Genomic DNA, 27,950 nt, shown 5'->3' with positions numbered 1-27,950 from the left:
ACGGTAAACAACCATCACATAAACATGGCATGATGCACAATCAAGGATGATGCATGTCCATTTTAATGATTCATGGCATGGCAAAATGCACAACCAATACTACAAGTTAAGTGGAGCTCAATATGCAACGAGTTGCATATTGATGAAACACTACAACAATTATTTAGTTCTCTCCCGTTTATGTACACAACAATATTAAATGTTGTTAAACATGGCAAAAGGTGAAGCATATGAAAACTACCTATCTAGGCAAGTTTAAATGAGGCCGGAACAACAAACAACAATTTCAGTAAATCCCCACATGTGCATATAGCAATTTGATGCAAACAATAATTTTTAAGCATTTTAAATGTTGTTATCATGATGCGGATGACATATTCATGGTTGGATGCAATTTTTATGAAGATGTTGGCATGTTATAAGATATGGAGCATTTTGTCACCACGGCGGAAAGAAAGGGGTGCCACGGCAACATTCCGAAAATGATGCCATGGAAACATCTTGGTTCCGGTAGCTCATGGAGATACCGGTACAAAAGGGAGTATGGTGGGAGCGTGTCGTGCAAGGATGGTGGGGTGATCCCGGATACCGGGTTCACACGGGACGATGGCATGGCAAACAAGGAGGAACGACTAACTTTCACGGGCGGATACACAACATCTAAACATGCATCTCATACAACACACATGCATTCGTTCACGGGCGGTCGTCTCGGCGGTTATACCTTCGAAATGTGCGTTTACGAAGCGGTTCGAGTTCGTCGAGGGAGGTAGTGGAAGTAGTCGTTCCCGCGATGGTAGTAGTAGTGGTACTATCGGTTCTCGACGGTAGTGGTACATGTTTTTCTGTAGATGTCCGAGTCATCGTGGAGGTACTTGGCACAACATAGGTCCCCGAGGTCGTCATGTACATGTTTACATTGTAGTCGTACACGTCGACGGTAGTTGTTCTAGGCATCGGGCGTCGAGGTACTTGGCGGTCTTGGGATTCCAAAGATGGCGGTAGAGGAACTTAGCGCATCACCATGTAGTCATACTTGACAAATCCAAAATGCTCCTTCTCGGGATGGGTGCAACGGAGGCATCGTCTTGCGTTTTGAATCTGGGTCATGCTCGTGTAACCGTTCACATCAAAGGGAAAATGGGCTTAGTCTTGAGGTGCTCGGCCATGGGCGACGGAGCACAGAATGGACATGGAGGCAGGGCGCCTCTGGCCTTGCGGTCACGGTGGAGCTCGGTCAACGGCAACGAAGGCAGGGGCGCGCGGCTGGAGGCGCTGGGGACAACAGCACACGGCGGTAGCAGACAAGCGGGGCGAGGCGGAGGTCTGGCGGGGACGCGGCTGCAGGTGACGAAGCTCCAGGCGGAGAAGGTTCCATGGGGTGGCGGCGTCCTTGTTCGACCCTGAGAGAGAGAGAGCGCGTGATTGAGAGAGAGGAAAATAGAGGAGGACCGGAGGGCGGGAAGAAAGGGTCGGTGACCTGCGGGGTCCGGCGGCGCGGCCAGGCATGCGTGAGGAGGAGGCATCGGGCACGCTGGCGACCTGCTGGTCGGGTGCTGGTCGCGCCAGATGCTCGGGGCAGTGGAGAGGCGGCAGCGGAGCTGGCGATGGGGAGGTCCCGCGGCGCGGATGGGGCGCCATGGGAGGCGGCTTCCGGCGCGGGGGCGCTCGAGGCAGGGCAGGAACCTGCGGGGGCGACACAGATGGGCCTTGCTGCGGAGGTCCACGGGCGGAGGCGAGCGCTGGTGGTGGAAGCGGAGGAAGGGATCGAGGCCTCGGGCGAGAGGATCGTGAAGAGAAGTGTGGCGCTGAGGAACGAGGAGGAGGGGTGCGGGGGGTCGGGCTAGGTTAGCTAGGGTTCGGGAGGAGGCTGCCGGAGCTGGGCCTAGGTGGGGCCTTGGGAAAACAGGTCGAGCCTTCCTGATGGGCTTCCTTCTCCCTCTCTCTTCTCTTCTTTAAAACTCTTTCAAAAACATAAAAGCAAAGAAAGAGAAGAGAGAGAAGAAATAAGTGAACAAAAATTTGAGCATGGGGATTATTTCCCTAGACTCACAAAAATACGAGGAATTTGACAAAAATCGCCCGAGGATTTTTAGAGGAAGTAAAATCCACACGCGTTGGATTTAACTCGGCAAGTTTGAATTTCGAAACCCATTCAAATAATTTCCAAATGGGTTGAAACTGCAGGAGGTGACCCTACACACCAGATGTGATTTACGGGCAGATTTGGAACATTTATGGATAAAGTAAAATTGCAACTCAATTTTACTAAAAGGCCCCAAAGGAAGAATTGAAGTTGAGTTGGATAAAAGGAAATTCGAAGAACAGAGCAAAAGTGTTATGGGTGATTCCAAGCCAAAGGAATGGTTTAGTATAGCTCCCTAAGTATTGGGAGGATATGTTATAAAGAGAAATCACCATGTGAATTTCCTCGATTTAAATGGATCAAAGATCCATGCAATTTATTTAGTGAGTTTAAAAAAGGTTGCAAAGAAATTAATGGCATGATGACATGATGCAATGCAACAAATAAACAATTCACGCTGCAAAACGCAAATACATGGAAGGCATCTGGAGCGTCGGTCTTGGGGCGTCACACCTTCGCCCAGACATCTGGCCCCACCTATCCAGAGAGCACAGGAGCGGGCAAGTCTAGCCCGGACATCCGTCTCCTCACGAGCCGTCGGACATCCGGTCCCCAACCCGGACATCCGTCTCCCCTACGCAGCTACGGGCCAAGAGCCCATGTAAACTCTCTCCCACTTACCCCTTTGTGGCCCTAGACTATATATACTCCCCACCTCCTCTTAGTTAGGGTTAGCGTTCTGATAGCTCATTTGTGAGATAGAGCCTCGCTCATCCATCCGGATCTACTCCACCACGAGGGACCGACACCTCTTCGGAGAAGATCCACTTGGATTCAAGACCCCTAACGGGAAGACCTCAAGACCTCCTCACGGAGAAGAATCGGTTACCCTATGTATCGTCCCTTGTTGGATTTGGACTGTGTGATCTCTATGTGTACTCGGATCTAGCATATGTGTGACCATATCTTGTTGGTTTGAGTGTTTTCTCTTATATTTCCCTTCGTGTTTTCCCCTTGTGTTCTTCGTGTTCATCGTGGGACCCGCTCCTTTCGTGAAAGATCGGCCATCTAGGGTTCCACCCTACATCAATACAGCAGCTAGCGGTGGTGCAATATAAAGGGAGAGAGGTGTGAGCATACCTTTAGGTGAAGTGAACACGGGTTTGGTTACCGGACGGGTGGTCATCGGCACCGTGAGGAGTCGCGACCAGGAGGTCATGGCGGCGGCTGATACGTCTCCAACGTATCTATAATTTTTTTATTGCTCCATGCTATATTATCTACTGTTTTGGACTATATTGGGCTTTATTTTCCACTTTTATATTATTTTTGGGACTAACCTATTAACCGGAGGCCCAGCCCAGAATTGATGTTTTTTGCCTATTTCAGTGTCTCAGATAAACAGAATATCAAACGGAGTCCAAACAGAATAAAATCTTTGGAAACGTGATTTTCTCACCGAACATGATCCAGGAGACTTGGGCCCTACTGCAAGGGATCAAATAGGTGGTCACGAGGGTGGGGGGCGCCCCCCCCCCCTAGGGCGTGCCCCCTGCCTCGTGGGCCCCTCGGTGCTCCACCGACATACTCCTTCCTCCTATATATACACACGTACCCTCAAACGATCAGAACAGGAGCCAAAAACCTAATTCCACCGCCGCAACTTTTTGTATCCATGAGATCCCATTTTGGGGCCTGTTTCGGAGCTCCGCCGGAAGAGGGCCTTCATCACGGAGGGCTTCTACATCATCCTAGCCCCTCCGGTGAAGTGTGAGTAGTTTACCTCAGACCTTCGGGTCCATAGTTAGTAGCTAGATGGCTTCTTCTCTCTCTTTGAGTCTCAATACAAAGTTATCCCCCTCTCTTGTGGAGATCTATTCGATGTAATCTTCTTTTTGCGGTGTGTTTGTTGAGACCGATGAATTGTGGGTTTATGATCAAGTCTATCTATGAATAATATTTGAATCTTCTCTGAATTCTTTTATGCATGATTGGTTATCTTTGCAAGTCTCTTCGAATTATCCGTTTGGTTTGGCCGACTAGATTGGTAGTTCTTGCCATGGGAGAAGTGCTTAGCGTTGGGTTCGATCTTGTGGTGTCCTTACCTAGTGACAGAAGGGGCAGCAAGGCACGTATTGTATCGTTACCATCGAGGATAACAAGATGGGGTTTATTTCATATTGCATGAATTTATCTCTCTACATCATGTCATCTTGCTTAAAGCGTTACTCTGTTTTTAACTTAATACTCTAGATGCATGCTGGATAGCGGTCGATGAGTGGAGTAATAGTAGTAGATGCAGAATTGTTTCGATCTACTTGTCACAGACGTGATGCCTATATACATGATCAGGCCTAGATATTCTCATAATTATGCACAATTCTATCAATTGCTCAACAGTAATTTGTTCACCCACCGTAGAATACTTATGCTCCTGAGAGAAGCCACTAGTGAAACCTATGGCCCCCGGGTCTATTCTCATCATATCAATCTCCATCACTTTTATATTGTTTTGCTATTTACTTTGCTTTTACTTTTTACTTTGCATCTTTATATCAAAAATACCAAAAATATTATATCTATCAGATCTCACTCTCGTAAGTGACCGTGAAGGGCTTGACAACCCCTAATCGCGTTGGTTGCGAGTAGCTATCGCTTTGTGCAGGTACGAGGGACTTGACCGTGGGCTCCTACTGGATTGATACCTTGGTTCTCAAAAACTGAGGGAAATACTTACGCTACTCTGCTGCATCATCCCTTCTTCTTCAGGGAAAACCAACGCAAGCTCAAGACGTAGCAAGAAGGAGTTCTGGCGCCGTTGCTGGGGAGTCTACGCAAAAAGTCAATATACCAAGTACCCATCACAATCCCTATCTCTCACATTACATTATTTGCCATTTGCCTCTCATTTTCCTCTCCCCCCAATTCACCCTTGCCATTTTATTCGCCCTCTCTCTCTCTCTATCCTCCCTCTCTGTTTGCCTCTTTTGTCCGCTTGCTCTTTGTTTGCTCGTGTGCTAGTTTGCTCGCTTGTCGTTATGTCTGAAATTGGGGAAGTTATCGCCAATATGGGCGATGACAATATCATGGAAACTTCTGATGCTCCCACTAAAGAACCTACCATCTTTTATACAAAAAAATTCCGTGTTGGTAGTGGTAATATTATTGGAAGAGGAGTTATTCAAGATTTCTTTACTTGTGTCGGTGCTTTACCTTCTATGGGTAGTTCTATCCTTCACAGAACTAGTAGTCTTGCGGACGCTATTGCTATGCTTATAGTTGAACTGGAAAGACAATTCATGCACATGCATCCTTCCATACAAAGGATTTTTCTGGAATTTTCTAATATTGAGCATTCTTCTGTTAAGCGTGTCGCTACTATCTTTTTGGCTCATGAGTTTAGATTCATAATAAGAGAAGCCAAAGAAATCTTTGCGCATTATAGGGGTGGACGCTTTCCATCCTCCCATAGAGGCTATCCTCTTTGATCAAGAAGAAATCATGCATTTCCAATCTCTAGATTATGTTGCTTTTAATGAAAATCTTAGAAGAAGGGTTCCTACCAATGTATTAGTTGATAGAATTTCTGAACTTAATGATGATTTGGCTATTCGAAATAATGAACTAGGATATTCTCTTGAATATAGGCTCACAAAATTCTGTCAAAATAATTGAGGGAGTCCTGGATTAGGGGGTGTCCGGATGGCCGGACTATACCTTCAGCCGGACTCCAGGACTATGAAGATACAAGATTGAAGACTTTGTCCCGTGTCCGGAAGGGACTTTTCTTGGCGTGGAAGGCAAGCTTGGCGATACAGATATTCAGATCTCCTGCCGTTGTAACCGACTCTATGTAACCGTAACCCTATCCGGTGTCTATATAAACCGGAGGGTTTTAGTCCGTAGGACAACATACACATCAACAATCATACCATAGGCTAGCTTCTAGGGTTTAGCCTCTCTGATCTCGTGATAGATCTACTCTTGTACTACCCATATCATCAATATTAATCAAGCAGGACGTAGGGTTTTACCTCCATCGAGAGGGCCCGAACCTGGGTAAAACTTCGTGTCCCTTGCCTCCTGTAACCATCCGGCCTAGACGCACAGTTCGGGACCCCCTACCCGGGATCCGCCGGTTTTGACACCGACATTGGTGCTTTCAGTGAGAGTTCCTCTGTGTCGTCGCCATCAGGAAGGATGCCTCGCCCCGTCTTCAAAGACGGCACCGTTGCTAAGGGAGCTTTGGCTATCGGCCAAACCCTCCGGCTAGGTGGTTTTCTTATGACTGCCTGTTCGGCTTCTACGCCGACGATGACCTCTCGGGCCATCGAAAACAATCTTCATGTCAGTTCGGAACTCGTCGAGCAGTTAGATCCAATGGAGCTTTCCTCCATAAATGAGCTCTTGGATCGCTTCGCCGCCCTGGGAGTCGCTACGGATTACGACCAGATTGGGCCTAAAACCGATCTAAGAGAGATTAACTCTCCCCAAGTCACCCATCACGTTGTCGTGGTAGAAGGACAGTGCGGCGACCCTTCGTCTATCTTAAAGACTCGCTACGTCCGGATTCCCGATCCCTCCAAGCCGGATACCCGCAGAGGGGAGGATATCACTCAAAACCTAAACTTAGAGTCAGGCGATGGGCTGGATTCATTGGACAACACCCAGGGATCCAAATTTTCGAGTTCAGAAATTCCTCGGCCTCTGAGCCTCAGACTGGGTGAGGCTTCGGATTTAACTCCACCCACCCACCCCAACATAAGCGATCTATCCAAAATCAGGCAAGAGCCCGACGAAACAGTACATCATTACTGGGCTAGATTCCTCCTGGTTAAGAATAGGCTAAGGGACTGCCGCAAGGAAGACGCAATTTTAATCTTTTGCAATAATTGCACGGACAAGGGAATACTCAACGCCATAAGTCGCCGTGATATCACACGCTTCGCTGACTTGGCGTCCATTGTACGAAAGTATTGTGCGATGGAAAGCGCCTGGAAAACCAAAATAAAATTTTGGGACAATCCGGCCCTAAATACAAACCCAGTCCGAAATAAAAGGGTGCAGCATAACCAGACACCCAGGTCAAATACCAAAAAGCAAAAACCCTCTATAGGGCATGGAACCGTACTGGAAGGATGGCTTAATGGACCCTGTGAAATTCACAGTACAGAGGACGCCACACCAACTCACGGCCTTAGAGCATGTTGGATACTCCGGCAGGTGGCCAAAATTGGCGAAAACCACCTAAATCCGGAGCCACAGAAAGCCACCCCAGAGACACCCATACGGTATTAACAGTCTTCGAGACTTTCGCATCAAATAATATGCGAAAAAGGACACTCCACAGCCTTGCCGAAGTCTACCAAGTAGCAACAATAAACCCATGGAGTGACACGGCTATTACCTTTAACGCCAGTGATGAACCTAAATTCCGAACAGCCCGAGCACCAGCCGCATTGGTTCTCAGCCCAATACTGTACGGCTTTCGTATTACCAAGGTACTCATGGATGGCGGCAGCGGATTGAACCTCATTTACGAGGAAACCCTTCAAAAAATGGAAATGGACTGGAACCGCATTGAGCAAAGTAGCACAACCTTTAGAGGAATAATCCCCAGTCGGGAAGCGCGCTATACAGGAAAAATCACACTAGATGTGGTGTTCGGCACGCTGGATAATTACAGGTCCGAAGAGATCACGTTCCATGTGGCTCCGTTCAGCATCGGTTATCACGCTTTGCTAGGGCGGGAAGCATTTACAATCTTCCAAGCAATACCCCATTACGGGTACATGAAGCTCAAAATGCCCGAGCCTAACGAGATCATCACTCTCGCTAGTGATCCAGACATAGCACTCCGCGCCGAAAACAAGACAGCCGCACTAGCCCTCGAGGCACTATCCGAAGCCCTAGCGGCTGAGGAACTGACTGCGTTGCGCTCTATGGTGAATAGGGGCGATGTGGTACTCGACAAAAGATCCAAGTCCACCTCCTTTAAACCGGCGGGCGAAATAGTCAAATTCCAAGTCCATCCAACGGACCCAAATAAAACAGCTTCCATCAGGGCACAGTTAAAGCCTGATATAGACGCCGCACTGCGAGAGTTCCTACGAGAAATCTGGGACATTTTCGCCTGGCACCCTTCAGACATGCCAGGAATCCCACGCAGGCTGGCCGAGCACAGCTTAAATATCCAAACAGGATTCAAACCTGTCAAACAGGCTCTTCGGCGTTTTTCCGAACCTAAGAGATAGGCTATGGGAGAGGAGCTAGCAAAGCTATAGGAGGCCGGATTCATCAGAGATATAAAACATCCGGACTGGCTAGCAAACCTGGTGATGGTACCAAAGAAGGACAAATGCCGGAGCCTGTGCGTTGATTTTAAAGACCTTAACAAGGCTTGCCCAAAGGATCCCTTCCCCCTCCCCGCATCGATCAAATTATCGATGCTACCGCAGGACACGATTCGTTGTGTTTCCTCGACGCATATTCCGGCTACCATCAAATCAAGATGGCAGAATCTGACCAATCCGCAACGGCATTTATCACACCATACGGCCCATTCTGCTTCAACACAATGCCCTTCGGGCTCAAAAACGCCAGCGCAACATATCAGCGCATGATTCAGACATGTCTGGCAAGCCAGATCGGCAAAACAGTGGAGGCATATGTAGATGGTGTGGTCATCAAAACAAGACATGTCGAATCTCTAGTAGACGACTTGAGGCTCACATTTGATAACCTCCGAACATATGACATCAAGCTCAACCCGGAAAAATGTGTTTTCGATGTTCCAGCCGGAAAGCACTTGGGCTTCATTGTATCCGGTAGAGGAATCGAAGCAAATCCAGCCAAGATCCGAGCTCTGTCGCAACTGGATATCCCAAAGGACCTCAAACAAATACAAAAGTTAACCGGATGCGTGGAGGCTCTAAGCCGCTTTATCTCCCGCTTGGGAGAAAAGGCCCTACCCCTTTACCGCCTCCTTCGGCGCACCGAACACTTTGAATGGACGGATGCAGCCACGGCCGGACTCGAGGAGATAAAAGCCATACTTGCAACAAACCCAGTCCTGGCCGCGCCAAATATTGGCAAACCAATGCTATTATACATTGCAGCAACACATCAGGTTGTAAGCGCAGTGCTCGTCGTTGAACGAGAAGCGGATGGACACAGATTCCCCCTTCAAAAGCCGGTCTATTATGTGTCCACTGTCCTCACTGCTTACAAATCACGGTACCCGCATTATCAAAAGATCGCGTACGCGGTATTCATGGCATCCCGGAAGCTACGACACTACTTTCAAGAGTGTTCAATAATAGTAGCCTCGGAAGTACCACTTAACGATATTATAAACAACTGTGACGCAATTGGCTGGATTGCAAAATGGGCCATTGAGCTCCTCCCGTTCGACATAACTTATAAGCCTCGGCGAGCCATCAAGTCGCAAGTCTTGGCCGACTTCGTCGCAGAATGGACGGAGGCCGAACTCCCTAAAGAGTACGACACATATTCAAATTGGATCATGCATTTCGACGGCTCCAAGATGTTGGCCGGACTGGGGGCTGGCATCGTTTTGACGTCCCCCACAGGAGACACAGTTCAATACGTACTCTAGATTATGTACATGGACTCCAACAACGCAGCCGAATATGAGGCCCTTTTACATGGTCTCCAGATGGCAGTATCCATGGGCATTCAACGCCTAGAGGTGCGCGGGGACTCGAACCTTGCAATATCCCAAATAAATGGAGACTTTGATGCCAAGGATCCAAAAATGGCAGCTTACCACAACACCGTCCTAAAAATGTCAGCTCGGTTCGAGGGGCTTGAATTTCACCATATAGCCCGGGAAAATAATCAGGTGGCGGATGTCCTGGCACGCATCGGCGCAAAATGCGATGTAGTCCCCCCCAACATCTTTTTGGAAAGGCTGTTCAAGCCATCCGTAGTATGGGAAGGGGAGCCGAACAATAACACCCCGGACCCAACCGCACTGCCCGACACCGAACATTCTGACACAATCGGAGGCTCTGCCAATGAAATAACACCTTCAGCCCACGTAATAATAGCCGTCATCGCCCCGTGGACAGAACCATTCCTCGCCTACCTCACTAGGCAGGAACTCCCCGAGGACCAAAACGAGGCACGCTGCATAGTGCTGCATAGTGCGGACCACGCCGAATCGCACCACCGGATACACACCATTCTTTATGGTGTACGGTGCAGAGGCAATTTTGCCCTGCGACATAATTCATGACTCACCTCGAGTGCGCATGTACGAAGAAAGAGAAGCCGAGCTCGATCGGCATGATAGCTTAGACGCATTGGAGGAGGAGCGTGACGTGGCAAAAGCCCGTTCCGCATTCTATCAACAGCAGGCTCGAAGAAACCAAAGCAGAGAAGTACGGGCCAAAAATTACAACGTTGGCGAATTAGTTCTACGACTACCGGACAAGAAAAAGGACAAACTCAAGCCCAAGTGGGAAGGTCCCTTCATAATTGACCAAGTCCTGACTAGTGGAGCATACCGCCTGCGAGATGCATCGGATAACCGACTCGAGCCGAACCCATGGAACACAGCCCGTCTCCGAAGATTCTATGCCTAGCGCCGGACTCTATGTTCGTCTCCTTCCTCTGTCCATTTTTTATATATTTTCTTGCATTTCTCTTCTTCTCTCTCTCTCTCTTATAGCCCTTAAAGGCTCATAAAGTGATGCGCTATCCACGCTCATTAAACCTGGGGGCTTCTTTAAATAGAAGCTTACTTATACGGGCTTCATGCCTAGCACATGTGTCACACTTCCGCATGTACCTTTTCTTCACCATTATATGCATCGATATGACTTGAGTTTTGGCCAAGCTGGGTTGCCTGGCTCCTGTGCTTACCCCTATGTTCCCGATTGTTCGGCTAGGTGGTAAAGGGAGCACCTCTGCGATTGTTACTGCCGGGTCAGCCGGATGTGTACCTCAGACTGGGTGAAGCCGAAATCTAGCGTTCTTAAGGGAATATTCGGTCGGTGAACTAAAGATGATCTTTTTTATTTTTATCTATATGCCCCCAGATGTTTTTCCTGCGTTTCTTTTCGCAGCATGGACATGCACTTTAGGGCATGCCTCCCAGGGAAAGGAACCCCTAACGGAACTATTCTCCCTGGAAGATGTTTCTTACTAACCATGTAATATAACATAACTAGTCGGGCACTTGTCTGTTCACGCACTAATGACCCCTACGCCTAGTCTCCATGCATTCCCCGGTTCTTATATAACCGCATGGGAATTCGGACACACTCCGGACCGTCAGGTCCCGACGCTGAAGCGAAAAGGTCGGCCATGACAAACGATCTACAATCCGGCTAGAAGGCATCATAAATGTCAATTACATTACATAGTCATTTTGACTGATCGTATTCCTCTTCAATACCATCTAACAGGCTGTCTAATTTACAGTCCTGCTGGGAATACTTTGTGGCCAACTCTACTTGGCAGTATACTAAGCTTACAGGGATCTCCTTCCCATCGGGCCCTATGGGACCGACCTCGGCCATGTGGTTGGGGTCAGCCTTTGCGTACCGCGTCTTCACCATGGCCCAGGCCTCCCTAGTGCCTTGACGGCAGGCTGATATCTTCCACAATCGGAAGCGCCGCCGTGCTCCTTTTAGCTTCTCCGCAAGATCTCCAAGACCTTCGGGCATGGAGACGGATGGCCACAGGGCCTGGGCGACGCCTCGCATCGCCTGCCGAACTCGATCGAGCAGTTGCGAGAGATCGGGAAGAAGGTCACCCGTAGAACCGGGCATCTCCTCTGCAGGACGACCTGTCAGCACACCTACAGACATTGCTCTGTTAGTCGACTTCCCCGCCGAACTTTCTTTCAAAAGGTTCGTTCAAGCACTTACTAAATATGCCGCGCCAAAGCCGCTGATTCTCCTTCACGGAGTCTGACAGCTGGGCACGAACATCTTTCAGCTCGACGCCCAGCTTGGTATTGGCATCTCGGAGATTGTTCTTCTCCCCCGTCACCTTTAACAGCACCCTCTCACCAGCCTTTAGCTGGCATAGGAGGTGTTGCCTTTCCGGATCCAATCCGGCGCCATTTGCAATTTCATTTGTCAGATTCGCACCAAAGCCGTGCTTCGCAAAATACTTATCTTTCTAAGTGTATATTACCAGAGGGGGCCTCCTTAGGCTCCCCTGCCGCGGCTAGTGCGGCCTCAAGTCGGGCTTTACACTCTTCCAGCTCCTTGGACAGTAGGGAATTCTTTTCTGTAAGAATCTGCATAACAAATGATCCTTAAATCAGTTATTTTAACTGTTTCAAGTCTCGGGGGCTACTGGTATATATATAATTACCAAAATTTTCTTACCCGTATGTCTTTTACATATTGCTCTGTGGCTCTGGTTAGACCATTTTGAGCGGCACGGAGGTACGCATCTCCCGACTTAAAGGCATCTAACGCCTCTTGGGAAAAACAAGCATCGCGAAGAATTGTCCGGCGACGCCTGTGCTTCATGGCACTCTCCACCTCAGAGTTGGTGGCAGACAACCTGTCCACATCCTCCGTCGGAGGAGCGTCCGGTGCGCGCCTTGTCTTCGGCCCCGCTTCTGGGCCAGGCTTTGGAGCCTGGCTGGTGGAGGCGCGATTGGCGGTCTCTCCGAATATAGTTCGGCGGGGTCTCTTTGTCCTGAAGAGAGCACAAGTGTTAATATGCCCTGAAGGTACGACACCTGGGATAAGGGGATGCGCCATACCTTTGCACTGACGCCCCGGTCCGGACTGCACCTCTTTTCTGCCCACGGGGCCCTGCGGCCCCTCGTTGGCTTGTCGCCGTAGGTTCAGCCTCCCGTTTCTGGGAGGCCGAGATTAGCCCTGGATAATCAGCCATAATGGCCACCAGGGCGTTGTCCTTGCTCAATTGATGGAACACTCCATCAATCAGATCCACCGAAAGCTCCGGATCCTCTTGCGAGTCTGGGTCGAGGGACCGTCCTGGGTCCTCGGGTTGTGGAGGAGGGCTATTCATTTCTTTAACAGCTTGGCGCAGTTCCTGCATCGAAATCACTAAGATTAAATATTTAACAATGGGGATATAAAACGGATGGGCAAAATGTGACCACTCGCCCAGCTTGGAGGATTGTACATGGAAAATCCACCCTTTGGGTCAACGCGGAGAAAATCCTTCTCTTCTCCCTTGTACAAAGCGGACAAGGTCTTTATTAGAGCCGCAGCCGAATCTGGCCCCTTACGGCCGTAGTGGGTGGTGTCGTCCTCCCCGTTGAAATCCCACATGGGGTGGCCTCTATACTGTAGCGGCTGCACCCCTCGCATGATGCATGCAGCCATGACCCCGATCATGGTTAGTCCGGAATGAGCTAACAATCTTATCCGGCCCATCAGGTAAACAACGTCCCTGTCACTTTCCCTCTGAGGGCTTCGTGGGCGCCAGCTTAGGCGCTTCTTTAAGGGAGCATTGTTGAATTCAGGGAGGCCGATCCGGACAGGATCCGGCAGCGGTACGTCTTCTATGTAAAACCATTTCGAGGGCCAGTCTTCGGATGCCTTCTTTGGGGTTCCGGACAGATAGCCGGTCCCGGCGATGCGCCATACTTCGGCTCCGCCCACTTGATACATAGACCCTTCTTGGAACAGCGCACGAGGCAAAATAGCTCCCTCCACAGTCCGAAATGAGATTCAACACCCAAGAACAGCTCGCAGAGGGCTACAAAGCCCGCGATATGCAATACTGAGGCAGGCGTGAGATGATGTAGCTGGAGGCTGTAGAACTCCAGCAGCCCCCGGAGAAATGGATGGATTGGAAATCTGAGCCCCCTTATTAAATAAGGGACGAGGCACACCCGCTCTCCTTTGGAGGGATTAGGGGCGCTCTCCGCTTGCTCTCCGCCGTTATAGATGGCAAGACCGGCTGGAACCGGGATCATATAGGCCGGGGGAGAAATCCCTTGGTCTGGAGTGTCACCAACTCGCTATGCGGGATGGAGCATTTTCCCAATATCCAGGCTTAGGGCTGGAAGGGCGGGAGGAGGAGTCGCGACGGCTGGCCATGGTGGAATGGATCTTTGTCGAATGCGCTCTGATGAACAATCGCGAAGGGGGAAGGTGTGGTTTGGATCTAAATCCTCGTCTCCTTAAATAGGTCAGCTTGTTTACGCGGTTAGGGGTGTGAATGTAAAAACACTCAGACCTTTCATATTCGTTTGACACGTGGGGAGCGGCCATTATTGGGCGCAGAAGCCAAGGAGCACAACATCTACAAGAAACCGGACTTTATTCGACAGGCACATGGAATTGGGAGGAGAACCCGCCTTGCAATGCTGAAGACAATCTGCGCGCCGGACTCATCGTCATTGAAGCCTGGTTCGGGGGCTACTGAGAGAGTCCTGGATTAGGGGGTGTCCGGATGGCCGGACTATACCTTCAGCCGGACTCCAGGACTATGAAGATACAAGATTGAAGACTTCGTCCCGTGTCCGGAAGGGACTTTCCTTGGCGTGGAAGGCAAGCTTGGCGATACAGATATTCAGATCTCCTGCCGTTGTAACCGACTCTATGTAACCCTAACCCTATCCGGTGTCTATATAAACCGGAGGGTTTTAGTCCGTAGGACAACATACACATCAACAATCATACCATAGGCTAGCTTCTAGGGTTTAGCCTCTCTGATCTCGTGGTAGATCTACTCTTGTACTACCCATATCATCAATATTAATCAAGCAGGACGTAGGTTTTACCTCCATCGAGAGGGCCCGAACCTGGGTAAAACTTCGTGTCCCTTGCCTCCTGTAACCATCTGGCCTAGACGCACAGTTCGGGACCCCCTACCCGAGATCCGCCGGTTTTGACACCAACAAGAATGCTTATAATGATGAATTGGTTGTGCATTATGAAGGACCAAAGGAGGAACCTATACCTCCCAAGGTTGATCTTGGGGACTTTTGTCCCGTTAAATTTAGTCCTTTTGATTACTTTTGCTCGCCTCAAAGAAAACTTGCTGCCGAACGTAGAGAATATGTAAGGAGTTTCACCAATCTATCTTATTACTATGGCAATACCTAGATCTATCCTTGCTTGTTATGCCTAGCTAGGGGCGTTAAACAATAGCGCTTGTTGGGAGGCAACCCAATTTTATTTTTATTCCTTGCTATTTGCTCCTGTTTAGTAATAAATAAATTATTTAGCCTGTGTTTAGGTTGTGTTTTTTTGTGTTTAATTAGTGTTTGTGTCAAGTAGAACCGTTGGGAAGACTTGGGGAAAGTCTTGTTGAACTTGCTGTAAAAAAACAGAAACTTTAGCACTCACGAGAACTGCTGCCATTTTTATTTCAAGCGTGCTATTTAGTTAATTATTTTTGCAGATTATTAATAGATAAATTACTCACGTCCAGAAATTTATTTTAGAATTTTTGGGGTTCCAGATCTTGCGCTAGCTACATATTACTACAGACTGTTCTGTTTTTGACAGATTCTGTTTTTCGTGTGTTGTTTGCTTATTTTGATGAATCTATGGCTAGTAAAATAGTTTATAATCCATAGAGAAGTTGGAATACAGTAGGTTTAACACCAATATAAATAAAGAATGATTTCATTACAGTACCTTGAAGTGGTCTTTTGTTTTCTTTTGCTAACAGAGCTCACGAGTTATCTATTTTGAGTTTTGTGTTGTGAAGTTTTCAAGTTTTGGGTGAATTCATTTGATGGATCATGGAACAAGGAGTGGCAAGAGCCTAAGCTTGGGGATTCCCATGGCACCCCCAAGATAATCCAAGGACACCAAAAATTTAAAGCTTGGGGATGCCCCGGAAGGCATCCCCTCTTTTCGTCCACTTCCATCGGTAATTTACTTGGAGCTATATTTTTATTCACCAACATGATATATGTTTTGCTTGGAGCGTCTTGTATTATTTGTGTCTTTGTTTGCTAGTATACCACAATCATCCTTGCTGTACACACCTTTTTAGAGAGCCATACATGAATTAAAATTTGATAGAATACTCTATGTGCTTCACTTATATCTTTTGAGCTAGATAATTTTGCTGTATGTGCTTCACTTATATCTTTTGAGCTAGATAATTTTGCTCTATGTGCTTCACTTATATCCTTTGAGCTAGATAATTTTGCTCTATGTGCTTCACTTAGATCTTTTAGAGCACGATGGTGGATTTGTTTTAAAGAAACTATTAATTTCTCATGCTTCACTTAAATTATTTTGAGAGTCTCTTAATAGCATGGTAATTTGCCTAATAATAATATGCTTGGTATTCTAGATTTATGAAACTTTCTTTTGAGTGTGTTGAATACTAAGAAAAGATTGAAGCATGATAATTGTTTTGAATATGGAGGTGATAATATTAAAGTCATGCTAGTTGAGTAGTTGTGAATTAAAAGAATACTTGTGTTGAAGTTTGTGATTCCCGTAGCATGCACGTGGTGAACCGTTATGTGATGAAGTCAGAGCATGATTTATTTATTAATTGTCTTCCTTATGAGTGGCGGGACGAGCGATGGTCTTTTCCTACCAATCTATCCCCCTAGGAGCATGCGCGTAATACTTTGCTTTGATAACTTCTAAATTTTTGCAATAAGTATATGAGTTCTTTATGACTAATGTTGAGTCCATGGATTATACGCGCTCCCACCCTTGCTAGCCTCTCTAATACCGTGCAACTTTCGCCGGTATCATACACCTACCATATACCTTCCTCAAAACAGCCACCATACCTACCTATTATGGCATTTCCATAGCCATTCCGAGATATATTGCCATGCAACTTTCCACCATCTAGTTCATCATGACACATCCATCATTGTCATATTTCTTAGCATGATCATGTAGTTGACATAGTATTTGTGGCAAAGCCACCGTTCATAATTCTTTCATACTTGTCACTCGTGATTCATTGCATATCCCGGTACACCGCCGGGGGCATTCATATAGAGTCATACTTTGTTTTAGTATCGAGTTGTAATCATTGAGTTGTAAATAAATAGAAGTGTGATGATCATCATTCAATAGAGCATTGTCCCAAAAAAAGGGGAGAAAGGCCAAAGAAAAAAAAAGGGGCAATGCTACTATCCTTTTTTCCACACTTGTGCTTCAAAGTAGCACCATGTTCTTCATATAGCAAGTCTCATATATTGTGCTTCAAAGTAGCACCATGTTCTTCATATAGAGAGTCTCATATGTTGTCACTTTCATATACTGGTGGGAATTTTACGTTATAGAACTTGGCTTGTATATTCCAATGATGGGCTTCCTCAAATTGCCCTAGGTCTTCGTGAGCAAGCAAGTTGGATGCACACCCACTAGTTTCTTTTGTTGAGCTTTCATACATTTATAGCTCTAGTGCATCCGTTGCATGGCAATCCCTACTCACTCACATTGATATCTATTGATGGGCATCTCCATAGCCCATTGATACGCCTAGTTGATGTGAGACTATCTTCTCCTTTTTTGTCTTCTCCACAACCACCATTCTATTCCACCTATAGTGCTATATCCATGGCTCACGCTCATGTATTGCGTGAAGATTGAAAAAGTTTTGAAAAAGTTAGAGTATGAAACAATTGCTTGGCTTGTCATCGGGGTTGTGCATGATTTAAATACTTTGTGTGGGGAAGATGGAGCATAGCCAGACTATATGATTTTGTAGGGATAACTTTCTTTGGCCATGTTATTTTGAGAATACATAATTACTTTGTTAGTATGCTTGAAGTATTATTATTTTCTATGTCAATATAAACTTTTGTCTTGAATCTTTCTAATCTGAATATTCATACCACAATTAAGAAGATTTGCATTAAAATTATGCCAAGTAGCACTCCGCATCAAAAATTCTCTTTTTATCATTTACCTACTCGAGGACGAGTAGGAATTAAGCTTGGGGATGACTGATACGTCTCCAACGTATCTATAATTTTTGATTGCTCCATGCTATATTATCTACTGTTTTGGACTATATTGGGCTTTATTTTCCACTTTTATACTCCCTCCATTTTTGTATACAAGGCCACTATCTCAGATTACAGGTACCAAGGCAAAAGTAAATGTGTGCTTAAGTTAATATTGCAAGCTAGCTTGTCTTCTTGTTTGTCGTGTTAATTGATGCATATTTTTCTGTTCCACCCATAACCAACCAATACTCTCACTCCTTTTGGTTGATTAATAAGGCACACCCAAGTCAAACTTCTCACACCCATATGCATGCAAGGGATAATTAATGCTCTCATTTACTAATACGAGGCAAATACCATCAATTTTGTCTTGATTAGTGTTAGTGGCCTTATATAGCTGCAAATTATGATTTTGATAGTGGCCTTGTATATAAAAATGGAGGGAGTATTATTTTTGGGACTAAGCTATTAACCGGAGGCCCAACCTAGAATTGTTGTTTTTTGCCTATTTCAGTGTTTCGGATAAACAGAATATCAAACGGAGTCCAAACGGAATAAAATCTTCGGAAACGTGATTTTCTCACCGAACGTGATCCAGGAGACTTGGACCCTACTGCAAGGGATCAAAGAGGTGGTCACGAGGGTGGGGACGCCCCTCCTAGGGCGCGCCCCTACCTCGTGGGCCTCTCGGTGCTCCACCGACGTACTCCTTCCTCCTATATATACACACGTACCCCCAAACGATCAGAACAGGAGTCAAAAACCTAATTCCACTGCCGCAACTTTCTGTATCCACGAGATCCCATCTTGGGGCCTGTTCCGGAGCTCCGCCGGAAGAGGGCCGTCATCACAAAGGGCTTCTACATCATCCTAGCCCCTCCGATGAAGTGTGAGTAGTTTACCTTAGACCTTCGGGTCCATAGTTAGTAGCTAGATGACTTCTTCTCTCTCTTTGAATCTCAATACAAAGTTCTCCCCCTCTCTTGTGGAGATCTATTCGATGTAATCTTGTTTTTGCGGTGTGTTTGTTGAGACCGATGAATTGTGGGTTTATGATCAAGTCTATCTATGAATAATATTTGAATCTTCTCTGAATTCTTTTATGCATGATTGGTTATATTTGCAAGTCTCTTCGAATTATCTGTTTGGTTTGGCCAACTAGATTGGTAGTTCTTGCCATGGGAGAAGTGCTTAGCTTTGGGTTCGATCTTGCGGTGTCCTTACCCAGTGACAGAAGGGGCAGCAAGGCACGTATTGTATCGTTGCCATCAAGGATAACAAGATGGGGTTTATTTCATATTGCATGAATTTATCTCTCTACATCATGTCATCTTGCTTAAAGCGTTACTCTATTTTTAACTTAATACTCTAGATTCATGCTGGATAGCGGTCGATGAGTGGAGTAATAGTAGTAGATGCAGAATCATTTCGATCTACTTGTCACAGACGTGATGCCTATATACATGATCATGCCTAGATATTCTCATAATTATGCACAATTCTATCAATTGCTCAATAGTAATTTGTTCACCCACCATAGAATACTTATGCTCTTGAGACAAGCCACTAGTGAAACCTATGGCCCTCGGGTCTATTCTCGTCATATCAATCTCCATCACTTTTATATTGTTTTGATATTTACTTTGCTTTTACTTTTTACTTTGCATCTTTATATAAAAAATACCAAAAATATTATATCTATCAGATCTCACTCTCGTAAGTGATCGTGAAGGGCTTGACAACCCCTAATCGCGTTGGTTGCGAGTAGCTATCGCTTTGTGCAGGTACGAGGGACTTGAGCGTGGGCTCCTACTGGATTGATACCTTGGTTCTCAAAAACTGAGGGAAATACTTACGCTACTCTGCTGCATCATCCCTTCCTCTTCGGGGAAAACTAATGCAAGCTCAAGACGTAGCAGTGGCACCTAGGGTTCACCCTATGACCGCGAGATAGGCCGGCAGGGTCGAGGAACTACGTCGACCCTACCCATGGCAGGAGCCGTCTGCGAACGCCGGTTCCAGTGGTGCCGCCTTCGGTAAACTCAGGCGTCGTGGTGGACACCGCCGGGGTCAATGCCTGGGTGGGATGCGACAGCAGTAGGAGAGGTCGGGATTCCAGTGGTGCCGCCTTCGCTGCTTGGGCCCAGCGGGGGAAACTGGTCCAATTAACCACATGGGTCCAAAATAGCTACGGGAGTAGCTTCCCCCGCGTGAGATCCAACATGAAGGTCACATGAAGAAACCATGGAGATGGAGCTCAAGATAAACCGAAGGGAATAGGGGATCTCTAGGATCTAGGAAAGGGTTGGAGGAAAAGGAAACACACACCTCCATTTAATTGCAGCCGGTGAGCGGCGCACATCAATCATCATGAATTCTTCGTGAAGCTGAAGATTGATTGCCGGATTTATCATCCAGCCAATAGTCCACCGCCACTTCACCTGTAGATGCATCAACTTCGCCTCCCCATGGACCGGTCTGGTCCCGAGCAGAGAGCAGACTGCTCATCGAGCCACGCATGCGCCTCCTAGGGACCACATCGACCCAGGCAGTGATCAACTCGTATGTAGTGGCACCTAGCCCATTTGGCCCAAATTCATAGTATACGATCTGAAATAGTTCCCGAAGCAGCGGGCCACTCCAGTTGATCGCATGTGGTCAGCATACAGAGGTCATAGGGTCCAGAGAGACATCCCATGGACAACAAAGACCGAAACAGCAGGTCTAATGGTTAAGACCCCTAATGGTCTGAGAGGATAATAATCAGTGAATGATTTTACTTGTGGACGATAGAAATATGTGACTTCTATGCATTGTAAATGGGAGAATGAGAAAAATAATTAAAACGTACATCTAAAAAACATTGGTGGTAGCCATGATAAAAAGAACTGCAGTTTATGGAAGTGCCGGCAACATCATAAGTATTCCTTCTACTCGATTATTGCAAGCATATTCCAGAGTTTAGACCACAAAGAGATGCTATGCAACAAGAAATAAATCACATTGTTCACAATGGATGAAGAAATGTTTTTAATAGTATTCATCGATATAACCTACCCTGCTTGATTTTATATGGCCGGGGCAATGGATATGTAATACCGAGAGATTGGATCCTTGCAGATGTGTTAGCCGGTTTAGAAAAGGTTCTTGCAGCATTCTAGTCCCCTCAATTCTATTTGTCAGGTGCAATATCATGCACTGAAAAATAGTGGACAACAGAGAGAAACCATGCTTAGTCATCTCCATGGTGAAAATTTACCCTGTTGTGATATCTAAAATATAGAAATTGAAGTCAATACTTGCACAACGACCGTCGTGAGATGGCACAGGAGGAGATCCGTTGGGGAGAAGGAAGATCATGTAGCATAGCAGTACCTCAGTTTTCTGCGTTTCTCTCCAGGAGATCATGGGGTGGAGTTTGATTCATTATTCATCAAGAAATTATGCCACATCAAGCCAGCAGGATAGAAGGAGGAGAGAAGAGGATGGACGAAAACAGCTAGGCGGGTAGGAGGCGACGCCGACGTGTTGGACAGGGACCATGGAGGGAAAGGACGAGGCAGCATCTCTACCCATAAGAACGTGGGTGAGGGCAGGAGGAGCAGATTCATCTCCCAGGCCAAGAGGGTACTGCAGGGTCTGGCGACGATCCGATGCGGTGGAGAAGTGGTGGTGAATCTGGAGGTCGTGGGCATGGAGGTAGAAGGGGTGAATGAGGAGGTTGTCATGCCTGAACCATCGCCTCGCCTTCCATGCTATATTTTCCCTTAGTTGGACTAAAGACTGTTAGGCCCAATTTCATGTCAGACTTCTGAAATTGTTACCGGAGCAGTGGCCCAATAGGTTAGTGCTTGATGGTGGCGATTAGAAGCGATTAGGCGCGGGATTCCGAGCTAATCGGATGACCGAAAACGAATGAAACTGACGGTCGAACGGTCAGAAATGCTAATGGCCTGAGAGGGCAGGAAAAGCGCTCAGTTATAATATATCTAAATACGATCCGAAATAGTTCCCGGAGCAGCGGCCCACTCTAGTTGATCGCATGTGGTCAGCATACACATGTCATGTGGTCCGGAGAGACATCCAATGGATAGCAAAGACCGAAACAACAGATCTAACAGTTAAGACCCCTAATGGCCTGAGAGGGATGGATTAGTTATTTAGATAACTAGATCATTGATGGCGCGCGTTGCTGCGCCCGTCCATTTTGAAAGTAGAATGATAGGAATTCTTGTAAATATATGAAGACAAAAGCTGCGTGCACCGGGCTGCCCTTTTTGTTTTATATGAAGGCAAAAGCTAAACAAAACCGAAATGTGAACTACGGGAAACTAAAATATGGTGAAATAAGTTGTTCCAAGCATGTTTCCCTTTTGTTTTGATATGAGAGATACTCCAATCAGTAGTAAGTAGAAATTGAAAAGGAGAAAATATGTTTTGTTCACAATAACAAGGATTGAAATTGCCTCAGCCTATTTTGTGTCAGCTTACATACATGATAATATACTTATTAAATATCTCCACGGCCTACCTCTAGAGCATCGGTTTAAAGCACGAGCAACTTCTCCGTCGAATAACACAACACTTGTAGTTGATATTATAATTGATAGATCACTTTGAAGTTACAATGCAAAGAAGAGGATCCTCCATAGTTGGTAGTATTTAGCAGTGATCATCAAATGAAGACATTCTAAAGCTGCATAAAAAGTGCACATGAATCTACACCGTGTTGTGATTTGGAGAGGGGCATGTGCTCCATAACCTGAATATTAGGATATACTCATGTGAAAAGATCCTAGATTTTTGTCCTCAAGGCTATTGATTCCAAAATCCTTTTTATAATTCTTCAGCCCCTGTTAATAAGAACAGTATTATTTTCACGTCAGATTGATAAACGAAATATAAATAGTATCAAAAGATAATGGATATCAATTATTTGTTATCATTCTACCTTTTAAGAGTTTGAGTGCCGGTTGCGGATCAGCCTTCTCGTCTTGTTAGTCACAATGTCAAGAACATGATAAACACATAATATTACAATTAAGCGAGATGTTAGTAGGTTGCTGTTCAGGCATATCTCTCTCGAGGTAGTTTTGGTGATTGATTACAACATGTTTGCGGACTAATCATGTGCTTTGAGTAGTTCACAAATTTATCCTTGGCACGAGACGTTTTCTTCCCTTAGGAGTGTCATTCAAGACGGTGTAGCTCTTTCGTTTCTCTTTTGGTGGACTAGTTGCATAGAGGGCACCATACTATCAAGAGGGGGTCCACTGGGGTATTGCATGGGTGGAATCAACACGTACACGTCAGCTTCTCACCCTCTGAGCTCTTCCACTTCTTTGGAGAGATCTCTTCTCTTTTCTGTGTCCTGTCTGGGATCCAGCGGTAGTACCGCGCAACCCAGCGGGAGTACCGTTGAGGAGCCACAAGTGGTAGTACCGCTCCGCAGCGGTAGTACCGCCCGTGACTCCACAGCAGTACTACCGCTGGCCTGCCTGGCACCACCGCCTCGTCCTCAGCCTCGATGGAGAGATCTTCTCTCTCTCTTCTGTGTCCCAGCGGTAGTACCGCCGAAGGGTCACAAGCGGCAGTACCGCTCCGTAGCGGTAGTACCGCCCGTGACCCCGCAGCTGTACTACCGCTGGGCTGTCTGGCTTCTACCGCCTCGACTCGAGGGCTCTTTTTCTCGTGTCGGGTTTTGCGGCACTAGTTGCGGTAGTAGAGGCAGTAGTACCATTTCGGAGCGGTAGTACCGCCCTTACCACTGCGGTAGTACCGCGCTGGGTCCAGATCCCTGCTGCTCTTCTCAGCGTGGCAGTACCGCTCGCTGGAGCGGCAGTACCGCTGGCTTAGCGGTAGTACCGCCCCCTTTAGCGGTACTACCGCCCTGTGCGGGGCTGGTTGGTGGGGCAACGGTTGGATTGTTGCCCCCACTATAAAAGGGGGTCCCCTTCTTCTCCTTTGACTTACCTCTTCCCCCTCAAGCTCCATTAATGCTCAAGCTCCATTAAATGCTCCAAGCTCCATTTTCGCTCGATCTATCTCTCTAGCCAATCAAACTTGTTGATTTGCTCGGGAGTGGTTGAGAAGACCCCGATCTACACTTCCACCAAGGGATTTTCGTTTCCCCCACTCATCTCTAGCGGATCTTGTTACTCTTGGGTGTTTGAGCACCCTAGACGGTTGAGGTCACCACGGAGCCATAGTCCATTGTGGTGAAGCTTCGTGGTTTTGTTGGGAGCCTCTGATTAAGTTGTGAAGAGTGCCCCAACCTTGTTTGTAAAGGTTCGGTTGCCGCCTTCAAGGGCACCAATAGTGGAATCATGGCATCTCGCATTGTGTGAGGGCGTGAGGAGAATACGGTGGCCCTAGTGGCTTCTTGGGGAGCATTGTGCCTCCACACCGCTCTAACGGAGACGTACTTCCCCTCAAAAGGAAGGAACTTCGGTAACACATCCTCGTCTTCACCGGATCCACTCTTGGTTATCTCTTACCTTTACTTGTGCAAGCTCTTTAGTGTTACTTCTCTTGCTTGCTTGTATGCTTGTTGTTATTGCATCATATAGGTTGCTCACCTAGTTGCACATCTAGACAACCTACTTTGATGCAAAGTTTAATTTGGTAAAGAAAAGTTAAAAATTGGTAGTTGCCTATTCACCCCCCCTCTAGTCAACCATATCGATCCTTTCAATTGGTATCAGAGCCTCGTCTCTTTATTAAGGACTTTACCGTCCAAAGAGTATGGTTGATACCGTAGACGGTGTGGAGGAACACTCCGGTGTGAATCCGACCTCGTCTACGGGCGATGGGGGAACCTCGGTCTCTCGTGAGGAGTTCAATGTGGCCTTGGAGACATTGAAAACCTCCATGACGACCGAGGTTGAAAGCATGTTTACTAAATTTCTTGAGGGGCTTAAACTATCCACCGCACCGTTGAAAGTGGGTGACCCCACCGACAAGGTGACGGATGCTATCCCCGACAAGGGGGAAGCTAGTAGTGAAAAGGCTCCTTCTTCTAGTGGTAAAAATGGCACCGGCATCTTTGCTCATGTGGAACCACCACTTGTTTATGGTGGACCGGTTCCTTCTACTCATTTGAATCATGCCGGTCCTCCCCCTAAGATTGTGAAAAATGAGGACTTTGATTCTTGGGTTTACCGCTTTAAACGTCATTTAAATCATGTGAACACTAACCTTTGGAGAATCATTGAAGAAGGTTTCTATCCGCATGATCCAAGCAACTTCACTCCTCGAGAAGCCGCGGATAATCAATTCAATGAGAATGCTCTCTTCATCATTCAAGATGCAATCCCACCCGAAGACCTACCTCATCTTCGGCCCTTCGCCTTGGCCAAAGACGCATGGATTTGTGTTGTCTCCCTCTACCGGGGAAGCGCAAGCATTCAACGCTCCAATTATGAAGTGGTGCAAGATGAGGCCGATGAGTTTGCAATGAAAGAAGATGAAGAACCTCGTGAGCTTTATCGGAGGGTAACCAAACTCGCGTCTCACTCCGAGATCACGGGAGCAAGGACACGGATGACAATTGGATCAAGCGCAAATTCCTCAAGGCAATGATGCCCTACCACAAGGCCATGTCCTCCGTCATTCGTCAAAGACCGGACTTCCACACTTTGACCTCAAGCGAAGTGTTGGATGAGTTTGTGGCCATGAACATTTTGGACAAGACCGCCGACAATGCGGTGCTTCGTTCTCAAAGGGCAAAGAAGCCCAACCTTGCATTGAAGGCCAAGCTCTCCGTTGAAGAAGAAGAAGAGGAAGAAGAGGAGAGCAACCCCGAGGATACGAAGTATGCTTATCATGAACACATGGCACTCGCTTCAAGGCAATTTTGGAGCAAGAAAAACTCGAGGCCAAACTTTAACAAGAACAACTCAAGTGGCACGAAGAGCAAGCAATGTGTAAGGACTTGCTACAATTGTGGCAACGTGAGTCATTTTGTTGCGGAGTGCCCGTATGAGAAGAGGGAAGACAATGGTGGCAAGCTCATCCGAAAGGACAAGGCCAAGTCGTTCCCCAACAAGAGCAACTTCACCAAGAAGACTCCTCCCAAGGCATTGGTGGTACAAGAAGAGTACAATGAGGATGACGACGATGATGAAGGTGATGAGTCGGTTGCCATGGCCTCCATTGCCATTGCGACGACTCCACGGGTGTCCCTCTTCGACTCACCCAATGAGAGCATCACCGCCAAATGCCTCATGGCTAAAGCCACCAACAAGGTAACCCCCAACATCAAAACTACCAGCATTAATCATCCTTCTTCGACGGATAGCATTAATGAACTTGAGGGAGCGAATGTGGAGACTGATGAGTTTGAGGCCTTTATGGGCAAACTTAAGGGAAAATCCAAGAAGCACTTTGTTGCTCTCTTGGAACAACTTGGTGAAGCCAATGACATGATCGAGGCTCACGAAGACACCATCACTAAGATGGAAGAGCATAGTCGTGACTATGCCGATGAGATTTCGGATCTTTCCAATGCTCTTGAGGAAGAGCGTGGTCTTCATTTGGCTCTTGAGGAGTCACACAACGTTGATCATGCTAAGTTAAAAAAGATTATGATCATGTCCTCATTGTTTCTCATGTGCTAAACTCTGAGAAGGCCGAACTTGAGGTTGATCTTGCTAGACTCAAAGAGGAGTTTGATCTACTTGACAAGGCTCACAAGGTCTTGAAGGGTGCTCATGCTAGCCTCAAAGAGTCTCATGATCAACTTCAAGTAAAGCTAACCAAGGAAAAAGCCACTTTTCCTCGTATGATGTTAATTGATAATGCAAATGCTACTAACCCGTGTTGTGAGCATGTGCATCTCGTTGAGGAGAACGCTAAGCTAAAGGGGCAACTTGAGAGAGGTCTTGCGACTTGCATACAAGGCAAGAAGAACCTCAACGACCTCTTGATCAACCAAAAGGGAGTTGTGGCCAAGGAAGGGGTTGGGTACGTGCCCGACTCCAAGAACAAGAAGAAGAATGACAAGACCAAACGACCTCCTCCTCTCATGCAAACCTTTGTGAAGGAGGGAGAGAGTGCCTCCGAGGAGAAGAAGAAGAACAATGAGAAGGGTGCGTTGTCAAAAAGGGCAATGCCACTCCTCGCATCAAAGCCGGCGACTTTAATCCTTCATATGTGTTATGCCGTGCTAGTGATGGGCATGTCTATGCCAAATTCGTTGGTTCTCCTCATGAATACATTGAATGGTCTATTTGGGTTCCAAAGACCCTTGTTACTAACATCAAAGGACCCATTACAAAATGGGTACCTAAAACCAAGCATTAATCTCTTGTAGGTGTTTGCTTCCGGTGGGGGATCATGGTTGCTCGATAGCGGAGCTACAAATCATATGACCGGAAGCAAGGACTTGGTGGTGGATGTGCACAAGATTCCATCTATGCCCACCAATGTCGAGTGGGGTGACGCCTCATCCTCTAAGGTATTGGGACTTGGCAAGGTGGTCATCTCTCATGATCTCACGATCGAGAAGGTCATGCTTGTTGAGTCCCTTGCATACAATTTACTTTCCGTTCGTCAACTTGCAATCATGGGCTTTGCCACTTTCTTTGATATCGATACCGTGGCCCTCTTGTGGAGCAAGACTCTTAAAGTAGCCTTTGTTGGGCATGTCGAGAACGGTCTATATGTGATTAACTTTTCGGAGCGACCCACTAAGACCGCGACATGCCTAATGGCTAAAGTTGATGTGGGATGGCTTTGGCATCGCCGTCTAGCCCATGTCAATATGAGATCTTTGCAAAGTCTTCTCAAGGGGGACCATGTCCGTGGACTAACGAATGTTAGTTTTGCTAAAGATCGTGCTTGCAGTGCTTGTATCGAAGGAAAGCTACATGAGAAGGCTCACCCTCCCACGACTATCATTTACTCAAAGAGGCCTTTGGAGCTCCTTCACATGGATCTCTTTGGGCCTCCATC

The 27,950-nt window shown here is 46.9% G+C and overlaps 1 protein-coding gene across 1 annotated transcript in view; it reads right to left on the bottom strand.

Annotated features, from left to right (window-relative positions):
* Positions 1–613: 613 nt before the first annotated feature.
* The window catches only part of LOC123101271 (WAS/WASL-interacting protein family member 2-like), a 38,579-nt gene continuing 11,242 nt past the window's right edge, over positions 614–27,950 (bottom strand). The window contains exons 2-3 of the mRNA XM_044522795.1: positions 1,481–1,885; positions 614–1,403 (exon numbers count right to left, since the gene is read on the bottom strand). Of these exons, the coding sequence (XP_044378730.1) occupies positions 1,222–1,403; positions 1,481–1,885 (587 nt within the window). The 3' untranslated portion in view covers positions 614–1,221. The remainder of the gene's footprint in view (positions 1,404–1,480; positions 1,886–27,950) is intronic.

This window comes from Triticum aestivum, chromosome 5A (genome assembly GCF_018294505.1).
Source record: "Triticum aestivum cultivar Chinese Spring chromosome 5A, IWGSC CS RefSeq v2.1, whole genome shotgun sequence".
Classification (NCBI taxonomy): Eukaryota; Viridiplantae; Streptophyta; class Magnoliopsida; order Poales; family Poaceae; genus Triticum; species Triticum aestivum.
Note: the sequence above shows the minus strand (reverse complement) of the source record. Positions and strands in the feature narration are given on the sequence as shown.